Source organism: Cynoglossus semilaevis, chromosome 8, assembly GCF_000523025.1.
Source record: "Cynoglossus semilaevis isolate Cse_v1.0 chromosome 8, Cse_v1.0, whole genome shotgun sequence".
Taxonomy (NCBI): domain Eukaryota; kingdom Metazoa; phylum Chordata; class Actinopteri; order Pleuronectiformes; family Cynoglossidae; genus Cynoglossus; species Cynoglossus semilaevis.
In genome coordinates, this window is record NC_024314.1 from 11,356,515 (window position 1) to 11,375,802 (window position 19,288).

At 43.2% G+C, this 19,288-nt stretch overlaps 2 protein-coding genes across 6 annotated transcripts in view; one reads left to right on the top strand and one right to left on the bottom strand.

Annotated features, from left to right (window-relative positions):
* itgb4 (integrin, beta 4) overlaps positions 1–11,348 on the top strand; it is a 23,387-nt gene extending 12,039 nt beyond the window's left edge. Inside the window, exons 22-43 of one of the 4 annotated variants that reach the window (XM_017034213.2) lie at positions 171–274; positions 368–426; positions 538–561; positions 656–804; positions 889–1,068; positions 1,378–1,526; positions 1,606–1,813; positions 1,904–2,221; positions 2,304–2,449; positions 2,654–2,834; positions 3,253–3,390; positions 3,483–3,665; positions 4,208–4,336; positions 7,143–7,304; positions 7,391–7,531; positions 7,839–7,976; positions 8,436–8,585; positions 8,905–9,093; positions 9,181–9,336; positions 9,420–9,584; positions 9,887–10,006; positions 10,090–10,228. In XM_017034213.2, the coding sequence (XP_016889702.1) occupies positions 171–274; positions 368–426; positions 538–561; positions 656–804; positions 889–1,068; positions 1,378–1,526; positions 1,606–1,813; positions 1,904–2,221; positions 2,304–2,449; positions 2,654–2,834; positions 3,253–3,390; positions 3,483–3,665; positions 4,208–4,336; positions 7,143–7,304; positions 7,391–7,531; positions 7,839–7,976; positions 8,436–8,585; positions 8,905–9,093; positions 9,181–9,336; positions 9,420–9,584; positions 9,887–10,006; positions 10,090–10,220 (3,320 nt within the window). In that variant the 3' untranslated portion in view covers positions 10,221–10,228. Of the gene's footprint in view, positions 1–170; positions 275–367; positions 427–537; positions 562–655; positions 805–888; positions 1,069–1,377; positions 1,527–1,605; positions 1,814–1,903; positions 2,222–2,303; positions 2,450–2,653; positions 2,835–3,252; positions 3,391–3,482; positions 3,666–4,207; positions 4,337–7,142; positions 7,305–7,390; positions 7,532–7,838; positions 7,977–8,435; positions 8,586–8,904; positions 9,094–9,180; positions 9,337–9,419; positions 9,585–9,886; positions 10,007–10,089 lie in introns of all 4 variants that reach the window. The other 3 variants (XM_017034211.2, XM_017034214.2, XM_017034215.2) reach the window with 3 other exon arrangements.
* Positions 10,265–18,952, bottom strand: LOC103382061 (E3 ubiquitin-protein ligase TRIM21). Of its 2 annotated transcripts, XM_008314714.3 has the most exons (10): positions 18,776–18,952; positions 15,633–15,722; positions 15,443–15,541; positions 15,087–15,194; positions 14,446–14,604; positions 13,611–13,751; positions 13,385–13,436; positions 13,226–13,252; positions 13,014–13,040; positions 10,265–12,932 (listed from the first exon to the last, which is right to left on the bottom strand). In XM_008314714.3, exons 2-10 carry the CDS (start codon positions 15,693–15,695, stop codon positions 12,373–12,375), a joined length of 1,236 nt encoding a protein of 411 aa, XP_008312936.1. In that variant the 5' UTR covers positions 15,696–15,722; positions 18,776–18,952; the 3' UTR covers positions 10,265–12,372. The 2 variants fall into 2 exon arrangements, with proteins under 2 accessions (XP_008312936.1, XP_024913221.1); XM_025057453.1 differs by lacking the exon at positions 18,776–18,952 and having other exon boundaries at positions 15,633–17,484.
* Between the last annotated feature and the right edge of the window lie 336 nt (positions 18,953–19,288).

The window sequence follows — 19,288 nt, forward strand, 5'->3', positions numbered from 1 at the left end:
GGTGGCGTCAAAGCTCACTTTGCTAATGAAGTATGCAACCTCACAAAACATTTTGGTCCTATAAACAAATATAATCACATCGTCTTCATAATGAGTTAATGGTCTACAAAAACAATCTGCCATTACTGCAGTACTTACTACATTCTTTCTTCACTTTTTACTCTGTGCAGTTCAGTTCCCGATCTCGCTGCGACTGAACAGACTGTTGTCCGAGAACCTGACCCGTCCTGATTCCAGAGACACGGAGCAGCTCCGCAAGGATGTGGCCGACAATGTAAGCTTATTCATTATTTATTTATATTTACTGGAGGAACCTCTGTGTTAGATCTACGGACAGTTACACTGAGTCATTTTTTTTGTCCTCCAGCTGAATGAGGTGTACAAACAGATTCCCGGGGCCCAGAAGGTGCAAAAGACAGTTTTCAGGTAAAGCCTTTGGGAATGTTATTATTTTACACTTTGTCCAGATGATACGAGTGATTTAAATAATAAAAAAAAAACCTCTTCCTTGTCTAACTGATGCCTGTTTTTTGACAGATCGCAAAGAAATGCTGGAAAAAGGTATGGTTTTTCACCCGTAGAACCAAACACAGGAACACAGTGAGTTTGTAGTAAGTTTTTATTCTTAATGAATGTTTTCTTCTCTGGTTTTCAGGCAGGACTACACCATCATGGACACCGTCCTGTCTGCTCCTCGCAGCAGTTTTCCTGACATTGTCAAACTCACAGAGAAGAACGTCCAGTCTGGAAACTTCCATGACCTCAAAGTTGTCCCTGGATACTACACAGTGGCCACAGACAGAGGTGTGTGTTGGAAATATATCTGTGTGTTAAAGAAACCCTGATGTTTGTTTTGTCATTCTAACCTGTATTCCTGTCCCTGTTCAGAGGCGGCAGGAGCCGTAGAGTTCCAGGAGGACGTGGAGTCCGTGGACGTTCACGTGCCGCTCTTCGTCAAAGATGAAGATGACGACAAAAAACAGCTTCTGGTAGAGGCCGTGGACGTACCACTGGGCATCGCTGAGATTGGAAAACGTTTGGTCAACATCACCATCATTAAAGAGCATGGTTAGAAATCTCTGACCCCTCCTGTTTGTTGACCCTTTCAGAAGAATAATATTCTTACTCATAGTATTTAAACATGGCCAGAACTCCAATAAGATTACTACACTATTTAAGTACAACGAAGTATCACACATGATAAAATCTCATTCTGCTGTGTACCAGAAGAAAGGGCACAAGTACCACCGCTGGTACACATACCATCGTTTGAGAGTCACTTGCTGAGGAGTCTTCACTTTGTGGTCCAACCTACCACTTGCTGAGGAGTCTTCACTTTGTGGAGTCTTCACTTTATTGTCTGTTTCTCCTCTACAGCCTCCAGCGTGTTCTCCTTCCTCCAGCCTTCATACACCTACAGTCGAGGAGACGGAGTGGCCAACATTCCAATCAGCAGAGAGATCATCGAGGATGGACGCACACAGGTCACATATCGTTCACGTGACCTCACGGCCAAGGACAAGAAGGTGGGCTAACGGCCAGTGTGGACGTCTTAAAGTCACCCGTCTCACATGGACTAGTTTTTGACCAGTGTCTGTTTTTCAGGACTACATCACCGTGGAAGGCGACCTGAGCTACAGTCCTGGTGAGACCCAGAAGATAGTTCCCGTTCGTCTGCTGGAGCTGACAGAGAGAGATGGCCTCCTGGATGACAAACAGGTCAAACAGTTTGTCCTGGACCTCAGTAACCCACGGCAGGGCGCCAAACTGGGACGCTACCCAAGAACTACAGTCACTATTGCTGACCAACCAGGTAAAAAAAAAAGAACGATACTTGACACAGAGGTCCTGATAAAACATCTTGGCTAAAGCTCTTGAATTTCTTACTTATGTTTTATTTTAGATCCCGGTGTAATAATGTTCAAAAAGGGAACCCAGAACTTCAGTACATTTGACCCATCCTACGTCATCCCTGTGGTCCGCACTCGAAACCCAGAAAGTCCCGCCACAGTCAAATGGCGAACCAGGAAGTCCCAACGATTTGAGCTATCTGGCCCACTGAAGTTTGCTCCTGGAGAAACAGAGAAGAACATCATCATTGAACCCAAAACTCACCCTGGACCTATCCAACCAGAGACCTTCCAAGTGGAACTGTATGAGCCCAGCAGTAATACCACCATTGGAGAGAGGAAGACCACCATAGTCAACATCACAGACGGAGGTACGACAACGAGTGAATCCAGATTAGGCAATGTCTGTGTTGAGGAGTGGCGTCCGTTTCTGATGTTCTCCTCATCCCACAGTTCAGCAGAAGGACTTCATCAGTCCTAAAGTCCCCCCCCCCGGTGGTCTCCTGCTTGCACCAGGAAACTCTAAAGCCATTGCAACTGGACCCAGAAATATTTCCCTGAACTGGGACCCACCCCCTGGTAATCCCCAGGGCTACAAGGTAAGGCTTCCAAACCTGAGCAGATTTTCTCATCTTTAGAAGTCTGTCTTTCTCGTCTTCAGTTTTTATGGCAGTCACCATCAGGTTGTTGCGTCACTGCCCCCTCTTGGTCATTTCTCAGTGGACCCACTGCCAACTCTGTCCTTCAGAGCCAATTCTGCTGTTACTTGTCCCCCATCATACTTCTTTCCCCCTTTCCTCCAGGTGAAATACTGGATCTATGGCGACCCGGAGAAAAACGCCCAGGTCATAGACGTGAAGACACCTCAGGCTGAGCTGACCAACCTCTACCCCTACTGTGACTATGAGATGAGGGTGTCGGCCTATAACTCAGTGGGAGAAGGATACAACACCGACATCATCACTTGTCAAACTCTGGAGGACGGTAATAACTCAGCTCCACACAGATGACGCTTGAACAGAGTTCCTACTGGATTATGGTTTAAGAATTAAGGAATAAGGAGTGCATCTCAACACGGAACACGGAGTACTAGGAACTATTTCCACTGAAGTTTAATAGTCTTTCAAGTCTTGAATTGTTCTGTGACTGAATTGCATTTCTAAACCAGAAAAAAAGTCCAGAATATTCCTTTAAGACAAATAATTAGGAACTTGTGAATTCTGTCATTTACAGTGGTGACCGCTGTAGTTGGGTCCACTATTTTGGCTCTGAACCCCTCAGGGGTTAAGTGTCTGAAGTGACGTAGATATTGACTTTTCTGTAGGTACGGTGCTACAATCCAACTTTTTACTATGACAGTGAAGGCATCATAGGCTGTACTCTGTGCTGTGTTTGTCCTCAGTGCCTGGTGAGCCTGGACGTCTGGCCTTCAACGTCATCAGTCCCACTGTCACTCAGGTCAGCTGGGCGGAGCCTGCAGAGACTAATGGCAACATCACAGCCTATGAGGTCATCTACACGCCCATCAATGATGACATGAGTGAGTGACCCTCCTGAAAAGTTTGGTACAAGTAAGATTAATCCATTGTGCTCTAAGAGATTATCTTCTGTTTTTTCTTCTTCTCCTAACAGAACCAGTGGGCGCTGCCAAGAAAGTAAAGATCGATAACCCTAAGAAGCGAATGCTGGTGATCGAGAACCTGCAGAACGCCCAAACCTACCAGTACAAGGTCCGTGCAAAGAACAGCATGGGTTGGGGCCCCTTCAGGGACGCCACCATCAACCTGGCATCACAACCTACAAGACCACTGTCCAGTAAGTCAGAGAGTAGGACATCTCCAGATGGTCTGGTTTCTGGGCTTTAGACTTTGAACTTGACTTCGTTTGTAGCAAATGGTTAAAAGTTAGCAAGTTTGTTGTTTGTTTTAACTTAACTTTCTTTTTTTCTTTCTGTCAAACTCAGTTAATTCTTTTTGTCAAGAAATAAGTATTACAATTTTTCATCATTTTTAACTTGACCACCAAATAATTTTGTTACCAGATTTTTTGTTCTTTGATAAATATTGACTTTTGACCCAACTTTTATTATATCTGCTTTTGGTTTGGCTATTTTGTTATATTATAGTGTGTACAATTGGTGTAAAATTAATATTCTGTTGCAAGATTTTTATGTAAAACCTCAGTATTTCTACCTTTTCCTGGTTTTGTCTGTTCTAAGCTGAAGGTTGAGGTCAGAAGGTCTAAATTATAGAAGTCAATTCTGTGGTTGGATTTAATTCAATAATTCAAAAAGAAGAAATGAATCTCCCTGTAAAGGTGTACAGATTCTCACTGTGTCTTTCCGTCTTCCTTCCCAGTTCCCATCATTCCTGACATCCCTATTGTGGATGCAGAGGCAGGAGACGAGTATGACAGCTACCTGATGTACAGCAACGAGGTGCTGAAATCCCCCGCAGGCTCCAAGACACCCAGCGTGGCTGGTGATGGTGGGTACACCCAACCACAACAGCCGCAAGCTGCTCCTCGCTGCCTGCAGTGTGAAGTCACTGTGCTCATTTACTTTCCTGGCTCTGTCACCCTGCATGTGCCTGCCATATTTTCAGAGTGCATAGATGTTATCTAGACCATAATGATCACCGGCGGTGATCCCAGCCTCTCCTGCTCTTTCCACCTCATACACTCATACGCTGTCTGTGAGAGGGAGCAGGGGTGGACAGCACTACGGGCTCCATCCAGCATCAGGCTCCTCAAACTGAAGAGACCTCATTTCTGCCTCCGTACATCTTAGAGGAAAGCCAAGATAGGCTGACGTTAATGTATTCCAGAGATGACATCATTCTCCAGGCCCTGCCTTTTATTTTAATCTCTTCCATCTGGGAGGCATTTTTCTTCCCTGCAGGCACCACCCCAACCAGGCATCAACAAAATCTGCTCCATCAGAGCTTCAGGATCAGAGACCTCTCAGTCTCTACCTTGTCTAAAACTGCTGTCACACTCCTGCTCCTTCTCCACCATCTGGACCTCTGGCTCCTCCTCTGTCCCGTCAACCACAGCATACGAGCACATACTCTGTCACATGATTGTTTTTAAAGGGAATGGTTTGGATTTTTTTTTGGAAGCGTTGTGATGGTATGAGGTGCTGACACAGTGGCTGCTGACAGTCAGAGGGAACAGGCAGACACACACACACACAAAATACACACATACACTCGGTGAAAAACCAACCTGGCTGTCAGCTGTGACACCAGGGAAAAACAGGTAATTAGCCTCCCAACTGTAGGCTCAGGGTGTGTGTGTGTGTGTGTGTGTGTGTGTGTGTATTTTTGCACTCAGTCTCACAGTGAGTCACAGACTCTTGTCTGACTCTTCTACAAAAAAATCTCAATGGATAAATCTACATTTTAAGATTGAGTTAAGTGACAGATAATACAGTGAAGTCTTCAACCAATTCTTTTTTATTAATGTCATCAGTAAATCAGCACCATGTATTGATGACTAACCAGCAGACAATTTTATAAAATGAAAATCAACACAGATTTTTTCACACTCTAACAACATCATTAATAAAATACAGATCAAATCATTTAAATGTAATAAATTAATTAATATTTATTTTTATTTGAAAGCTAAAGTTGTGATTGACCTAATATGTAGACTGTGAGGTTTAGAAGTGTCTAACATTTTCTATCAGTTTCTTTGACTACACTGATCATTTAGCTTCATCCATGTGTCTGCACCTCATCCTGCAACCACATCCAAAAAAACAAAAAACAAAAAACTGAACTACCCCTTTATTGTGAGGTTACACCTAAAACCAAACTTGATGCCTCTCCGCCTGCTTGCTTCTACCCTCTGACCTATGACACAAGGCTGGAAATATGTCAAGTTGGTGGGGTCTGAGCTAGACCTCCGTCAGGTGTCGTGGAAAAAGCAGGTGGACGTCATCGCCCGTCGGCTCAGCACCGACACAGAGACCAGTACAGATGAGGGCCCCCACCTCAGCTACGCCCAAACACCCCAGCCAGGTGAAGACCACTCCCTCAGAACCACAGGCTGATCCGTAGGCAGCAGCCAGCATGAGGCGCTATAGTGCACGTCCAATCGTCTGCCTGGCAAATCAGCTTTTGTGATTTGATGATTTGAATAATCAGTCAGCTGCGTGCTTGACCCCCGGCTGGACCTACACCCCCCCCCCCCCCCCCCCCCCCCTCCCGCCCCCCATCTCTCCTCCAGCCCTGAGGAGGAGAGGTGGCATCAACTGCTCCGGCTCCAGTTGATGATCAGACACAAGCGTTTGTCTCTGTCTGTCCTCTGTCCACCACACAGAAGAGGAAGTCACTCTGCAGCTGCAGGGAAATAATGGGTTCTCTATTAAATCCAGTTTCTTCTCTGCAGTGAAACTGCACCACACCCCTGCACTGCAGCTTCCTGTTGTTATCTTCCCATGTTGCATATAAACAAACCTCACCCAGCTGACATGGACCAGGTAGATCCTGAGCCATTCACACGTCCATGGCATGGCTGTGTATTCACACTAACATCCCCACCAATCAATCAATCAATCAATTAATTTAGAGGAAGGAAGGAAGGAAACCAGAGCAATATTCAGAACATATTTAATATCATATTTATATATCATAATCATTTAATAACGTAGATTTGTGTACCACTAATGTAAGGTTTTACAAGACATCATTACAAACCTAGACCTTCCCTGTTCAGCCGCCTTAATGTTAGCCCACAGATTAGCCTAGAAATTCAATAGAAGAATTACCAACACTGCTAAACATAGAATGCAGAAAAAATAGAAAAAAAGTGGAAAAAAAGCTACAGTTTAGCCAACATGTAGCGGGTTAGCATTTTCACATTTCCACGGCAGCAGCTGTTTACATCTGCAGATAACAGTTTGTTGTTATAGATTGATGGGATTGTGCAGCGGGCCTTTCTGCATGCAGTCCAATTGGCTAGAAGCTCAGTGATGTCAAAATAACAGAATCAACAGTGAATCATGGAGAAACACCAACTTTACACCTGAAGACTGGAGTTACATTTACAACACACTCAGCTATTAATAGAATCCACAGCTGCAAAGAAAAATTGCAACATTTTCCAGGTAATGGTGGTCATGTGCTGTGTTTCCATCTTGAGGGGTTTCACCAGTAGGTGGAGCAGAGGGTCACTGGTCAAGTGTTGGTGTTTCCTACACGCCTGGAGGAGCTGGTGTTGGGTGTTTGAATTATTTTTGTTTTTTACTTTTTTTCCAACATCCCTCTGTTTGTTTTTTCCCCACAGATATGATGATGAATGGAAAGTGGGACCAGAGCTTCATGTTCCCAGGAGGATCAGTGACACGCAACCTGTCCACGTCGTCTTCTCCCATGTCCACGCTGAGCTCCAACTACAGAGGAGGAAACAGCTCCTTCACCACAGAAACCACCTACATGTCTGGACCAGGTGAGAGGGACACCAGCTGACGTTGGAAAAAAGGCTCCCAGTAGTTTTTTTTCTAATCATTTCTCTAACTGCTGATGATGTCACAGGGACCACTCGTATGATTGGTGGTGGAGTCCAAACAACGGACGTCATCATGAGGAAGCGCTCGGAGAACAGAGGCTACACAGACGAGAACATCCGTGACTCCATTGTCATGGGAGATTTATCTGCCAAGTTTGCAGATCTGGGTATGTTTAGCTGCTTGTATTAATTTGAATGAATAATAGGAATCGGGTTTGGTCAAAGAAAGGCTTTTATTCTGAAAGAACCAGTTTAAGATGCATGGAGCCGACAGCTTTGGTTTAGCAGCGTTGGGGTTGTTGGCTGCACAGCAGGCTTATCCACAGAGACTTTTGCAGAAGCTATGCTGACTATCGCTGTTTCTCCCCTCCTCCCCCTTTTCTTCCCCCTCTCCTCTGGCCTTCCTTCTCCTCGTACTTTGCCTTTTCCATCCTCCTGTTCCTCTTTGGCTTCACTTTCCATTGAATGCGCCAGCAGGTGGGTACGGCTACACTGGGATGCAGAGCAGCTCTCAGAGCCAGTTCAGCTACAACCTGTCTCAGGGTTCAAGGGCCAGGACCCAGTCTACAGACGTCAATGAAGCCCTGTATAATCTGGACAGGGTTCTCCACGGTGAGTCTGCAACTGACACTGTCTGTGTCTGCCGGGGTGACATGGAGACGCCACATGTCCGTGCAGAATTTCTCAATGTGTCAAAGGTCAATTTGTTCTAGTTGGTCGAGTTATAAGACGTTATATTGTCATATTTAAAACTGTTGTTTTTATAGAAAACAACAATAAAATACCTACTAAAATAAAAGACCTAAATGGCCTAAATTCAAATAAAAAATGGATATAAATGTTGTTCTTTAACACATTTATTCTAATGTGAACTTTGAGCCAAGGAGTGGACATTTGCTTTGTTATAAAGTTAGGGATTCACAGGCACCGAAGTCCGAGCCGCGTTTTCCAGACAACAATTTCTGCTGGTCAGCTGACTGTGGGCCACAGGAATAAGTGTTTTAGAGTGTATAGCTTCCTCAGCTTGACTTGGTGTTCATTCTCCCCCCTCTTCTCTGTCTCGCCCATCAGATGCCCGACTCAACCCTGGTGTCCCTGACACCCCCAGCAGACTGGTCTTCTCTGCTCTGGGCCCCACAGCCCTCAAGGTCAGCTGGCAGGAACCCCACTGTGACAAAGACATCCTGGGTTACTGTGTCCTCTATCAGCTGATCAATGGAGGTAAAAGCTGTTCTCTAAGTATTCAACCTAATGGAGCCTGTGTTTTGCTGTTAGCAAACAAGTGTTTAACCTCATATTGTAGTTACATTAGACTTTATCACAGTCACACCCGCCCAGTGATGGGTTTAGAACGTTGTGATCAGTGACTTTGTTGTATGACAGCAAAGGCACCAGTGCTGGGTTGTTGTTGTTGTTTTTTTTGTGACTTTATTTGAAAATATATTTCTGTTGTTAGTTCTGATAATTATATCAAATATAAGAAAATTAACTGTTAAATAAGAAATGCACGAGGCGATGTTAAACCTGTCTTCTCCTCTAGGTGAAGTCAAACGCATGAACATAACAAACCCAGCTGAGAACTCAGTCATCATCACGGACCTGCTGCCCAACCACTCCTACCTATTCAAGGTGAAGGCTCAGAGTCAAGAAGGCTGGGGCCCTGAAAGAGAAGGAGTCATCACCATCGAGTCTGCCGTTGACCCCAAGAGTCCCCTCAGTCCGATGCCAGGTACTGGTTCTGGTCCTGGTCACAGTCTAACTCACAGGAGCATTGACTTTGTCCTGACTCAGATGTTCTGATGTTCTGTCACTGCAGGTTCACCCTTCACTCTGAGCACGCCCAGTGCACCAGGACCTCTGGTCTTCACCGCTCTGAGCCCCGATTCCCTGCAGCTCAGTTGGGAGAAACCTCGCAAACCCAACGGCGACATCCTGGGCTACGTGGTCACCTGTGAGCAGCTGCACGGTGGAGGTAAGAACTCAGTGCTGTTTGGTTGGTTTTTTTTATTATTCTTGTCTTTTCCACACTTTTATTTTTCGGGTTTGTTTTCGCAGATGACATGCGATCCTTCCAGGTGAACGGTGACAGCACTGAGACCAGCCTCACCGTCCCCAACCTGACGGAGAACGTTCCCTACAAGTTCAAAGTTCAGGCCCGGACCACACAGGGCTTCGGACCAGAGAGAGAGGGCATCATCACCATCGAGTCACAAGATGGAGGTAAAAATATTTTAAACTCACATTACACAACACATTAAACTCTACAGGGTCAGTGCAGGAAACAATGAAGAAATTAACTAGCACAGGAAGTAACCAATTAGTGTCAAAAATAGCAACAAGTTTACTAAAATATGGCAAAATATTGATTAAAAAAATGACGCTAGCAAAATATTTTTTCTGGGTAACTGGATAAAAACAAGATTTGCAAAAAAAAATATTTTTACGTATCAGAATAAAATATACCTGTAAGTCTAAAAGTACGCCAGAAAGAAAAATAATTAACTCCTTACTGCCCTCTGCAGGTGCAATGTCTCAGTACAACAACAAATCAATGACAAGAAGGGATGTTTTCCACATGCCGACAGAAGTGACCACACGGACCAACATCTCGCACGCTATGCACAGCGACCCTTTCTTTTCAGGTATAGCTTTAGCTTTAGCATTAGCTTTCACTTTGTTGACAAGTGTTAACGTTTGATGATGACTCTGTTGTTTTCTGAAACAGACGGCATGATGATGACCACGCAGCACACGGAGACCAGCGGCATGGTGACCCGTCAAATCACCAAGGAGGTGGTTCAAAGGGAGGTCATCGGAGGAGCGACCGTCACAAAGAAGATGTTTTATGAATCATAAGATAGAATAAAGCACCCCTGAGGTGTCCAAAGTTTTAAAATAGATTTTTTTTTACTCTCGACCGCAGTGAGTGTATTTTTTATATGAGAGTTTGCAGCCAAAAACCAGAAAATGCCATGAAAAGTGTAAATAAAGCAGGAGGTGTTGTAGATTTATGTCTGTTACTGTCCACAAGGTTTAAATCAACATCCACGTCACTTATTGTTGTTTGTGAAAGTTCAATTTCTATTTTTGTTTTTTGTTTTGTTTCTTTTCTTACATCAGTTGGTCAATCTGGTAAAAACACACAGTGGGGCTTAAGCAAGGTCAGTACTCCAAACTTGACCGTTCCTACTGGTATCTGTCCTTCATCTGTCAGTCTTTCCTCAGTTACCCATAAATTCAAACATGGCTACTGTTGATCTATTCTTAAGCTAATTCCACTTCTTATAAACAATCTATGGCTGTAAAAGCTGCATTCTGACTAATGTGGCCCAGTTCTGAATAACAAAATATATTACGTTGCTGTATTTGTGCATAGATATGTATTGTATTAAAGTGTGGTGAAGTTATCTTCAGGTGTTAAATACACTTTAAAAAAATATATCACGTTAACCTTAAAAGAACTAACACTTGGTTTTTGAATAATAATACAAGAGAAACGTCGCCTTAAACAGACGATTCGATTCTCTGAGATTCCACCCCACTACCAGCTAATGTTTCCTTTTGCAATTTACATTTTGGCCATAAAGTTAACATTTTAAAGACATCTTGGTTTTGTACAGACAGGATGATTGTATCTGCATACATGCATGTTCTACTGCTTTCTGGGCTTGTTTTTTGTGTGTGTTGTGATGAAATATTTTGATCAAGAAGATGCAGCACAGACAAGTGGAACCACTTTTACACCAAAAATACAAAACGTTCTGCACTTTGTTCACTGAAGTGACCAGTGTGTTGAATTTAGCACCATCTAGAGGTAAGAAATTGCAACAAACTGGTTTTTAAAAAATGGTAGTAAAATATGAAAGGGGAAGTAATTAATTTTGAATTTGACAAACCGGGCCTTTACGGTCGACCATTGTCTTGTCGCTTTGTTCTGTTGCACTTAAGTATTTTGAAATAAACATTTTCTCTTTTACTAAAAAAGGAATCTGTACAAATTGATGTGTAAAAGTCCAGGAACAGTCGTCAATGAAGGTATATTTATTTATTTAGATTTAGAATCATAAATAATTGATCCAGCATGCAAAAACCAAAGCTGTCAAAACAAAACACAGGGAGTGAGAGCAGCTCATGCCCCGACACAGAAAGGATTCACGTTGAAACATGCATCAAATCTGTCTTCTGTTTTCGAAAAAGGAAAGGATGTAGAACCTAGAGTCTGGAGGACAAACAAACCTGGGTTCTAAATGCAGAATAGAGACGTGTTTTAAAGATAAGGGATGATTTGACCAGCAGCATCCCGTGTTATAAAACACAGAACAGTAATTGGAATAAATGTTAGCGTTTTTAGAAGTTAAGAAATAAGAAGATGGATTTTCTTGTTTGACTTTTATACCTCTCATCTAGGAGGCGTCCTGTGTTTATAACTGTACTTTATCCATAAACAGTCATTAATCAGGTGTTTAACTACAAACCTGGAGTTTCCATTCGTCAGAAATGAAGAAGCTCTAAGACGAGAGAAGTAAAATGTGTATTTAAATGGAATGAAATGCTTCTAAGGAAAAAGCACGTACTTGTTTGCCATGCTTTATCACTTATTTTCTTCCAAATGGGATCAGGATTTATTAATCGGACCATGAATTCTATCGATGAAGTCCGGAAATCATAATCCTCAACTTCTGACAACATCTGACAACATCTGCCAAACACTGCGTCCACTAATTGGTGCCATGCATTTAGTGCTTATTTTCATCTAAATGGCATCAGAATCTGCTGTTTACATTGCACTTCCTTTAAAGCAGCTGTGGGCAAAGGTGAGGCTGCATTCTGTGATAAAGTGGGACAGGTCATGTTATCTTCAGAGACTGACAAATGCAGCCTACGTGAGCTGCGGACCACAAATTGGGACAAAGTCAATTAGCATTTGTCTTTGTACTCATGTCGCTCAAACATGGCGGGGCTCATAAAGACATGCTGGCTGGGCTGTGGTTTGGTTCAGACGAGCCGATCAGGTCCAGAGGCAGGGCCCGGTGCACAGACACGGCTGTCGGACATCTGCAGGCCTGATCACCAGATCTTTAACCACCTCCACTGTCCCAAACAGTGGGAACACTTTCTCTTTGAACGTCTCATTGAAGGTGTAGATGTGAGACCGCTTCTCCACGTCGTAGAAGGACAGCTGACCCTGCTCATAGTCCAAATACACCCCGACCTTCCTGGGCACCAGGCTGGGAGGCAGTGGTGAGGTGGGCACGGTCAGAGCCTTCAACTCCATCCCCCTCTCCAGTCGCAGGCTCAGGTAACCTGTGTCTGTGTTGAGGGAACGGAAGCCATTCCTTATGGCAGATGCCTTCGCCACCCCCAGCCTCCAGTCCCGATCCCCCACCTCCACCTCCCAGTAGTGACGTCCAGAGGTGTAGCCTTCCTGGCCCACAGCGCACCACCAGCCGCTGAAGCGCTGTCGACACCAAGGGGCTTCACGGCGGTCCAGGCCACAGCGCATGCGCTTTTCCTCAGGTGAGATGAGCAGGTCTGGATTGGCTGAGTCTGTGTCCAGAATGACGTCCTCTGTGGACATCATTAAAAATGTTAAAAGACCAGAACAAGAAATGGACGGAAACTTTGTCAGGATAAGTGTCTTATTCATACCTGCAGCCTCGCAGATCCAGTTCCACACTTGGAAGACAAAGGACAAAAAAAATGTGATAAATGACAATGTTCCATTACATTTGGACTAAAATCCAGATTGACAGCAGCACATATGGACTGTTTATATGATGATGTTGGTTCCCATAAATCCACTGGATCTCAGATATAATGATTGCACCAGGTAGAGTCTATGAAACAGGATGTTCACTCACCACCATGAGGGATGTAGCGAACAGCATCTGCCAGAAAAAGCCATCAGAGAAGTGACTCAGCAAGTATTACTGAAACCTTTGACCTGTGTCAGCAGTGACAGACTAACTGGTCCATGTTAAGTGGTGTGTTTCATACATTTCACACCCTCACACACTTACCAGTCCTCTGATTCCTCTGCTTCCACACCAGCCACTGTTTTGTCACGTCCACCTACACGCACACACAAACACAAAGCGGTGGAACAATTATATAACGCCTCTCAATTATTTTTAAACCCATCCACAGATTTGTTTCCTGTTGGAAGCCACAGCTTCCAGTGGAGCCAAAGTAATTCATGTGACTGCAAAACCAAACACTGAGATGGACCACAGAGCATGAACAGACCTGAACTGGGGCCTCGGCGTTCAAGACCACCAGCATGACCAGCTCCATGGCGTGAAGAAGGTTGGGGAGACGTCCCCTCTTCCACTGGAACTCCAGGTCATCCAGAACCATGAGCACGGGCTCACCAGGCCAAACAGTGGGCTGCACAGACCACATTAGGACTTTAACCCTTTGAGCAAGAGCAAGTCCAAATTTAACTTAACATCAGAATAATAGAAGGCAAGTACAGAGGAAGTGAAAATAGGGTGATTAGGTTCAACTTCACGATCCAGAGCCAAAGAGTCAAAAAAAGAACATTATTCAGCTGATGTTGCCAGCCTGCTGTGGCCACAGGAGGGCAGTGGAGAGTGGGAAGAACATAAAAGGTTTGCTTTACATCTTCAAAGAAGAAGAAAATACTTCATGTTGTTTGAAAACAGCATCCAGCAGGTAAAGATTTGGTTCTTGGGGTTGGATTTGTGCACAATTCCTGTCAAAGTCTGTTTCTGTGGTGGAATCCTCAAGTGTTTGGCTGCACCTTGAACACAGGTTCACCCTCCAGTACATGGTAAGTCCTGTGTCCTTCAACAACTCTACCTTACCTTTGCACTGAAATTAGTGCTTGTGTAGTAATGTTCATGAGTTCCATTTGCAGTAAGCAAATGCACTTTTTTATTTATGAAAAAGTTGAAAAGAATGAAATACTTTAAATGGAAATGCAGCTTCAGTTCCCTGGACTCTGGAGGAAGAGGTAAGTCTAGAAATGCCTGTGGTTTAGTGGTTAAGTGGTTTAACCTGAACATCAGCAAGCTGTTAGAAGAACCTGGATAAAATACTGGTGCCACTCTGTATTTACCTCAGGCCTGCTTTTAATCTCTCGTGCCCAGTCCATGATGACCCTTTTGGGAGGTCCCATGTCGTGCTCTCCTCCGGTCTCCAGTATACAGAGGAGGTGACCTTTCCAGTCTTTCTTCTCCGGCTTGTTGTACTGCAGGCCAGATGTGATGATTCTTGGCTGTTGGAGAAAGATCACATTCAAAGCAGGCAACGTAATAACCTTTAATAATTTTGCAACTATTTTATATCGCTAGGGCACAGCCTGAACGCTGCGCTTATATCTGTCATGACGATTGTCAAACACTTGTTGAGTGCAGTGGGTTTTGCTATTTTGACCACAAGAGGGCGTAATTATGCTGGAAATTAAAAATAAAACCAGTTTATTTGGTCAATTTTCAGCAATGCACAAGACAACCTGGATGCTCTTTGTGGACTACCACACTGACAAATAATATTAATAAATACATAAATAAATAACATATAATATGTTGGTGATGTTTGAGTACAAAATATGACAGGTAGACAGTTACATATTATAAATGTTGAGTTTGTTTGAAATGAGCCATGAAAATCAATGTTACACAGCATGAGTAGCTCTTGGCAATATTTCAGAAGCCACACATCGAAGCTAACTGTAATCTACAGAGTGTATTCTTCTACCTGGACTCTTTTCTCTATGACTGCAGCCCATTCCATGATAAAGTCCCGACACATGCTGGCAGGCCAGATGTCTTCATTGGTCCAGATGTGGGCCAGGATGTTTGACCTCTGGAATGAGAAAGTGAGATAACAGGTCACAAAGATGATACGGTGGGGTCAAAGGTTAAGAAGAAATTACTTCTATAATAACTGTGACTGGGCTAAATTGTTTTACTTTACAAGTCAATATATATTTTAGAGATGCAAAGAAAAAACATTTTTGAAATTGTATGTCAGGTGCTTTAAATAACAACAAATATGTGTTTACTAATCTCCTATTCCCTGTGGTACTTTAAAGTTTTGAGAGGTAGAGAAACCTGGCAGATTTTGTTGAGTTCTCGAGCTAATTCCATGATGAATAGCTGACTCTCCTGCAGCGGCTCCTTCTTCTCATGTCTGACTTTTTTACGTGACTCCTGCAGCACAGAGGATCAAGCACGGGCTTTTTGAAGCACATTTTTACCAACGTTGACTGTGGCAGAAACATACACACAGATGTGTCTGTACCTTGAGTCGGATCTTGAGCTTTTTGGCCGGTTCAATGAGGAACTGGAGACACTCCTTCATCATGGTGGCAGCTGCAGTGTGGCCAAAGCCCTGTGGTGCCATAATAAGAAGCTTGAGCTGGGTGGCCAGCCCTGGCTCCCTCCCTGTCAGAGCTGCAGCTGACTGTGCTGCTGTTGCCCCCACACAAATCCATGAGGGGGCAGAAATCACTCTTTTATGACATACTTTGTGTGTGAAGAGAGAGACAGAGAACCACCACTGGACTCTGGTCTGCTGAAAATCACAGAGGAGCTCATCATCTTTAAGAGACATCTTTAAACACTGGAAATGGTACCAGAAACTTGAGGTAGTGCCAGGAGTGCTATATGCCTCCCCTGCAGGGACTGTGTTCTAAATAAAAGTACTGGGACTTCTTTGGAGGACACAGATGTCAAAGCTAACTGGCCCTGCTCCGTTGGAGACGTGTTTTCCTTTTTAGCATTAACTGATGTTAACCCACCGATGACGTCTTATTTGGTGTTGGACAATTCAGTATAACGTTAGAACATTTGGGAAGAAACAAAGCTAACAGCTAACATTATTTTATGTTAATAGACAAGATCAGTCACCTGGAAAAAACAATCATCCCTAAAATTAGGAATACGTAGGATCTGTGTGGAACTCCTGAGAGAAATACGCTGACGGCTCTGTCTTGGTTTAGGGCTGCATTTCATTCAGTGGTTGTGGCTATATGGTATAAATGGATGGGGCCATGCAAATGCTGAGAAGTTGAATCACTGTAATGTCATCTTTAAAAAACAAAATAAAAATACATCAGCCAAGTGGAAAGGGGAGGCGGGGGGTGGGGGGAGATTTCCTCACCTTTAGATCAGAGTACAACTGAACTAATGGGCTGAGAAAGACGCACAGTGATGGAAAACCTAACTCTCTCTCTCTCTCTCTCTCTCTCTCTCTCTCAAGTAATGACAAACTGCTAACTGTTTAAAACTATATATAATAAGATTATCTTAGAGCTAATAGCTAGATGTTACGCAGAAATAACGTCATATTATAAAACTTAACTAACGGTTGATGACAAACTGGCTAAAAATTCGCAAATATACTGTAGCTTATAGCAGCATAAGCAACTGATAACCCTTAAATAGACCAATATGACATTTAAGCTAATAAAGGTACAACTTACAGTAAAGATAACTTTAGCTAAATATTAGCCCAGAAATAGCTAATGGTTACTAGTTAAACAGCCATCGAAATGATAAAAGACGCCAAAGGCCACTAGAAAGTTGTGGTGTTGAGTTGTTTTATGGAGTAAGATTTTCTCACCTACTATGAAAACACAAATCTACACAGTAATCAACAAAGAGAGTACCATTGCAGACGAGGCAGAACGAAAAATTGCAGACTCTCAGGATTTTCTGCTGCTCAGGTGTGTGTGTGTGTGTGTGTGTGTCTTCATCACGGCCTTGAAGTGGGAAACGAATTCCCCCGAGCAGAGGTTAGACAGCAGCGTGGACCAGTTTTAACACACTGCGGACGTGGGGTTTGTGGGTGGAGGGGTGTTGGACCGAGCTGCTGTTGATTCAGCAGTACGTCCCTGAACGCCACACTGACGTTCTGAGGAGCTCCAGCCAAGGAAGCTGGGATATCGACTTTTCAGGGAATGAAGAGAATAAATTAAGGCGTTAAGATGAAAAGAGGTCGAGATTGAGAGTCACCCACTGATCCTGACCCACAATGGTCAGTTTTATAATTCATCAATCACACGTGGCAGTGAAGATATGGCTGTTGGTCAATAATAACTAATTATATTTATCTGTCAGAAGTAGTCACTCAAAACTTCTATCATTAGTTAACCTGTGGAACTGCAAATTGGCATCCAGAGGAGGAAGTCTAGTCCACGTGTGGCCCCTAGAGCTGCAGACCCCTGAACACCAGAGCAGTCAAATGATCTGGTCAACATTGGGTTAACGTCTGTTCCTCTGATAAAAACTACGTTTACAAAAAATACCTGAATTCATATTTTTGGGCTGGAGAAATTGGGTGCAATTTCTAAAAAAATATTTTTGTCTACTTATATAATGGATCTTTGATTTGTAGCCACAGTATTTTTAAAGTACTTTTTCAAGGAAACCTTCCTTTGAGGGTGAAGTACTACACGGTGATAAAAGTTTCAGGTACAAACCACATGAAGTATTGACAGGTCCAGGGTTTTACATGTCGCGTGTTGACCACGTGAGCTCCAAGTCCTAAGCACTGAGGGTCATTAATGTCAACATGAGTCCAAAGACACGTGCCGAGACAGAACAGGGACATGGACAGACTGAGTCCATCCGTTAACTCCTTAACTAGGTCCAAATACTTCTCTGCATTAATTAGACAGCGGGTTCTACTGGTTCTTCAGCATCGGAAAATGTTTTTGACTAATTTATTGATCAGTGTCTGTATGTCTGTGTGTGTGTGTGTGTGTGTGTGTGTGTTTAAGAGGTGAGGAGAAGAGGAGATTACATCAAATCCTGGATTACCACTGGTGCTGTTTGTTTTCAAACCCTGGTGGAGGGTTTCTATATTTAGTAGCGACGCACAAAACCTTTGTCCGCACCCAAACAAATACCTATGGCCTCACATAGTCATGATGTTACCAGTACATTTTCATCACCAGACCATGATTGTAGATTCCCGGTGCATTGCCCATATTTGGTGTCATTAATGTGGGTTTGAACAGAAATTTTATTGAAGGTAATCGTCTTCTTGATCCATTATTTGGTTTCTCACCAACACAAACACCACCTCTACACGTAATTCAAATTAACTTACTGTACATTTAATTATAGGGTTGCAATTTTATGTCATTACAAATTTTTAAAACCAGTTCAACCATAAAGTATGGCTTCTGCACAACAACCATGATTGTATGACTTCTTTTTTCAGCTTCAATCACTAATGCACCAAAACTGACTCTAAACCAACATTTGAAAAGACAAGAGCAATGAGCTCAGAGCAAATGTTGATGTAAATAAATAAATGAATCCACAAGAAATGGCCACAGCAGCAAAAACAGCCTTATATTAAATTTGACCAATATGAGTAACACAGACAACACACATTATTTAATTGCAATTTAGGAGAAAAGCAAAAACTCTGACCTTTTCTTTAAAGAATGATCGTATCTCTTCCGTAGATCAACTTCTCCTCTTTCTCCTCCTCAGTTCCTCTGTGATGTTTCCTCCTGCTCCGTTTGCTTGTGGACTCAGTGATCGCTGCTCCTCTTCTCCTCCTGCTGCTGCTGCTGATGAGAAGCTTCATCACAGAACTGCGGCAGCAGCGAGCAGTGAGCGTTCTTATTGCCTTGCCAGCAGCTTGCAGTATGACATCATAGCCATAGGAGGGCGTCAAAGGTACATCTATACCGACCTAGGTAAGATAATAATAATAATAATATATAAAAGGAAAAGTACTGATATTACTATTAGCATACTATAAGAGGGGTATTAACCAAATAGGGAGTGAGTTAGTTACTTAGTTAATTGGTTATTTTGTTAGTTGGAAGTTATCCTTAAATATTTAAAGACATACTCTATTTCTTTGCTTCAAAATAACATACGACTTAAATATTTTCCTTAAATGCACTACCGATATAGGACAGCAGGTGTCACTGT

Excerpts from the sequence above, each read along its gene's own strand:
- LOC103382061 (XM_025057453.1), bottom strand. The coding sequence starts at position 15,944 with ATGTCTCTTAAAGATGATGAGCTCCTCTGTGATTTTCAGCAGACCAGA. Across the intron at positions 15,542-15,632 it reads AGCTCAAGATCCGACTCAAG|GAGTCACGTAAAAAAGTCAG; the intron begins GTACAGACACAT and ends TCTGTGCTGCAG. Across the intron at positions 13,253-13,384 it reads GCAGAGGAATCAGAGGACTG|ATGCTGTTCGCTACATCCCT; the intron begins GTAAGTGTGTGA and ends TTTTTCTGGCAG.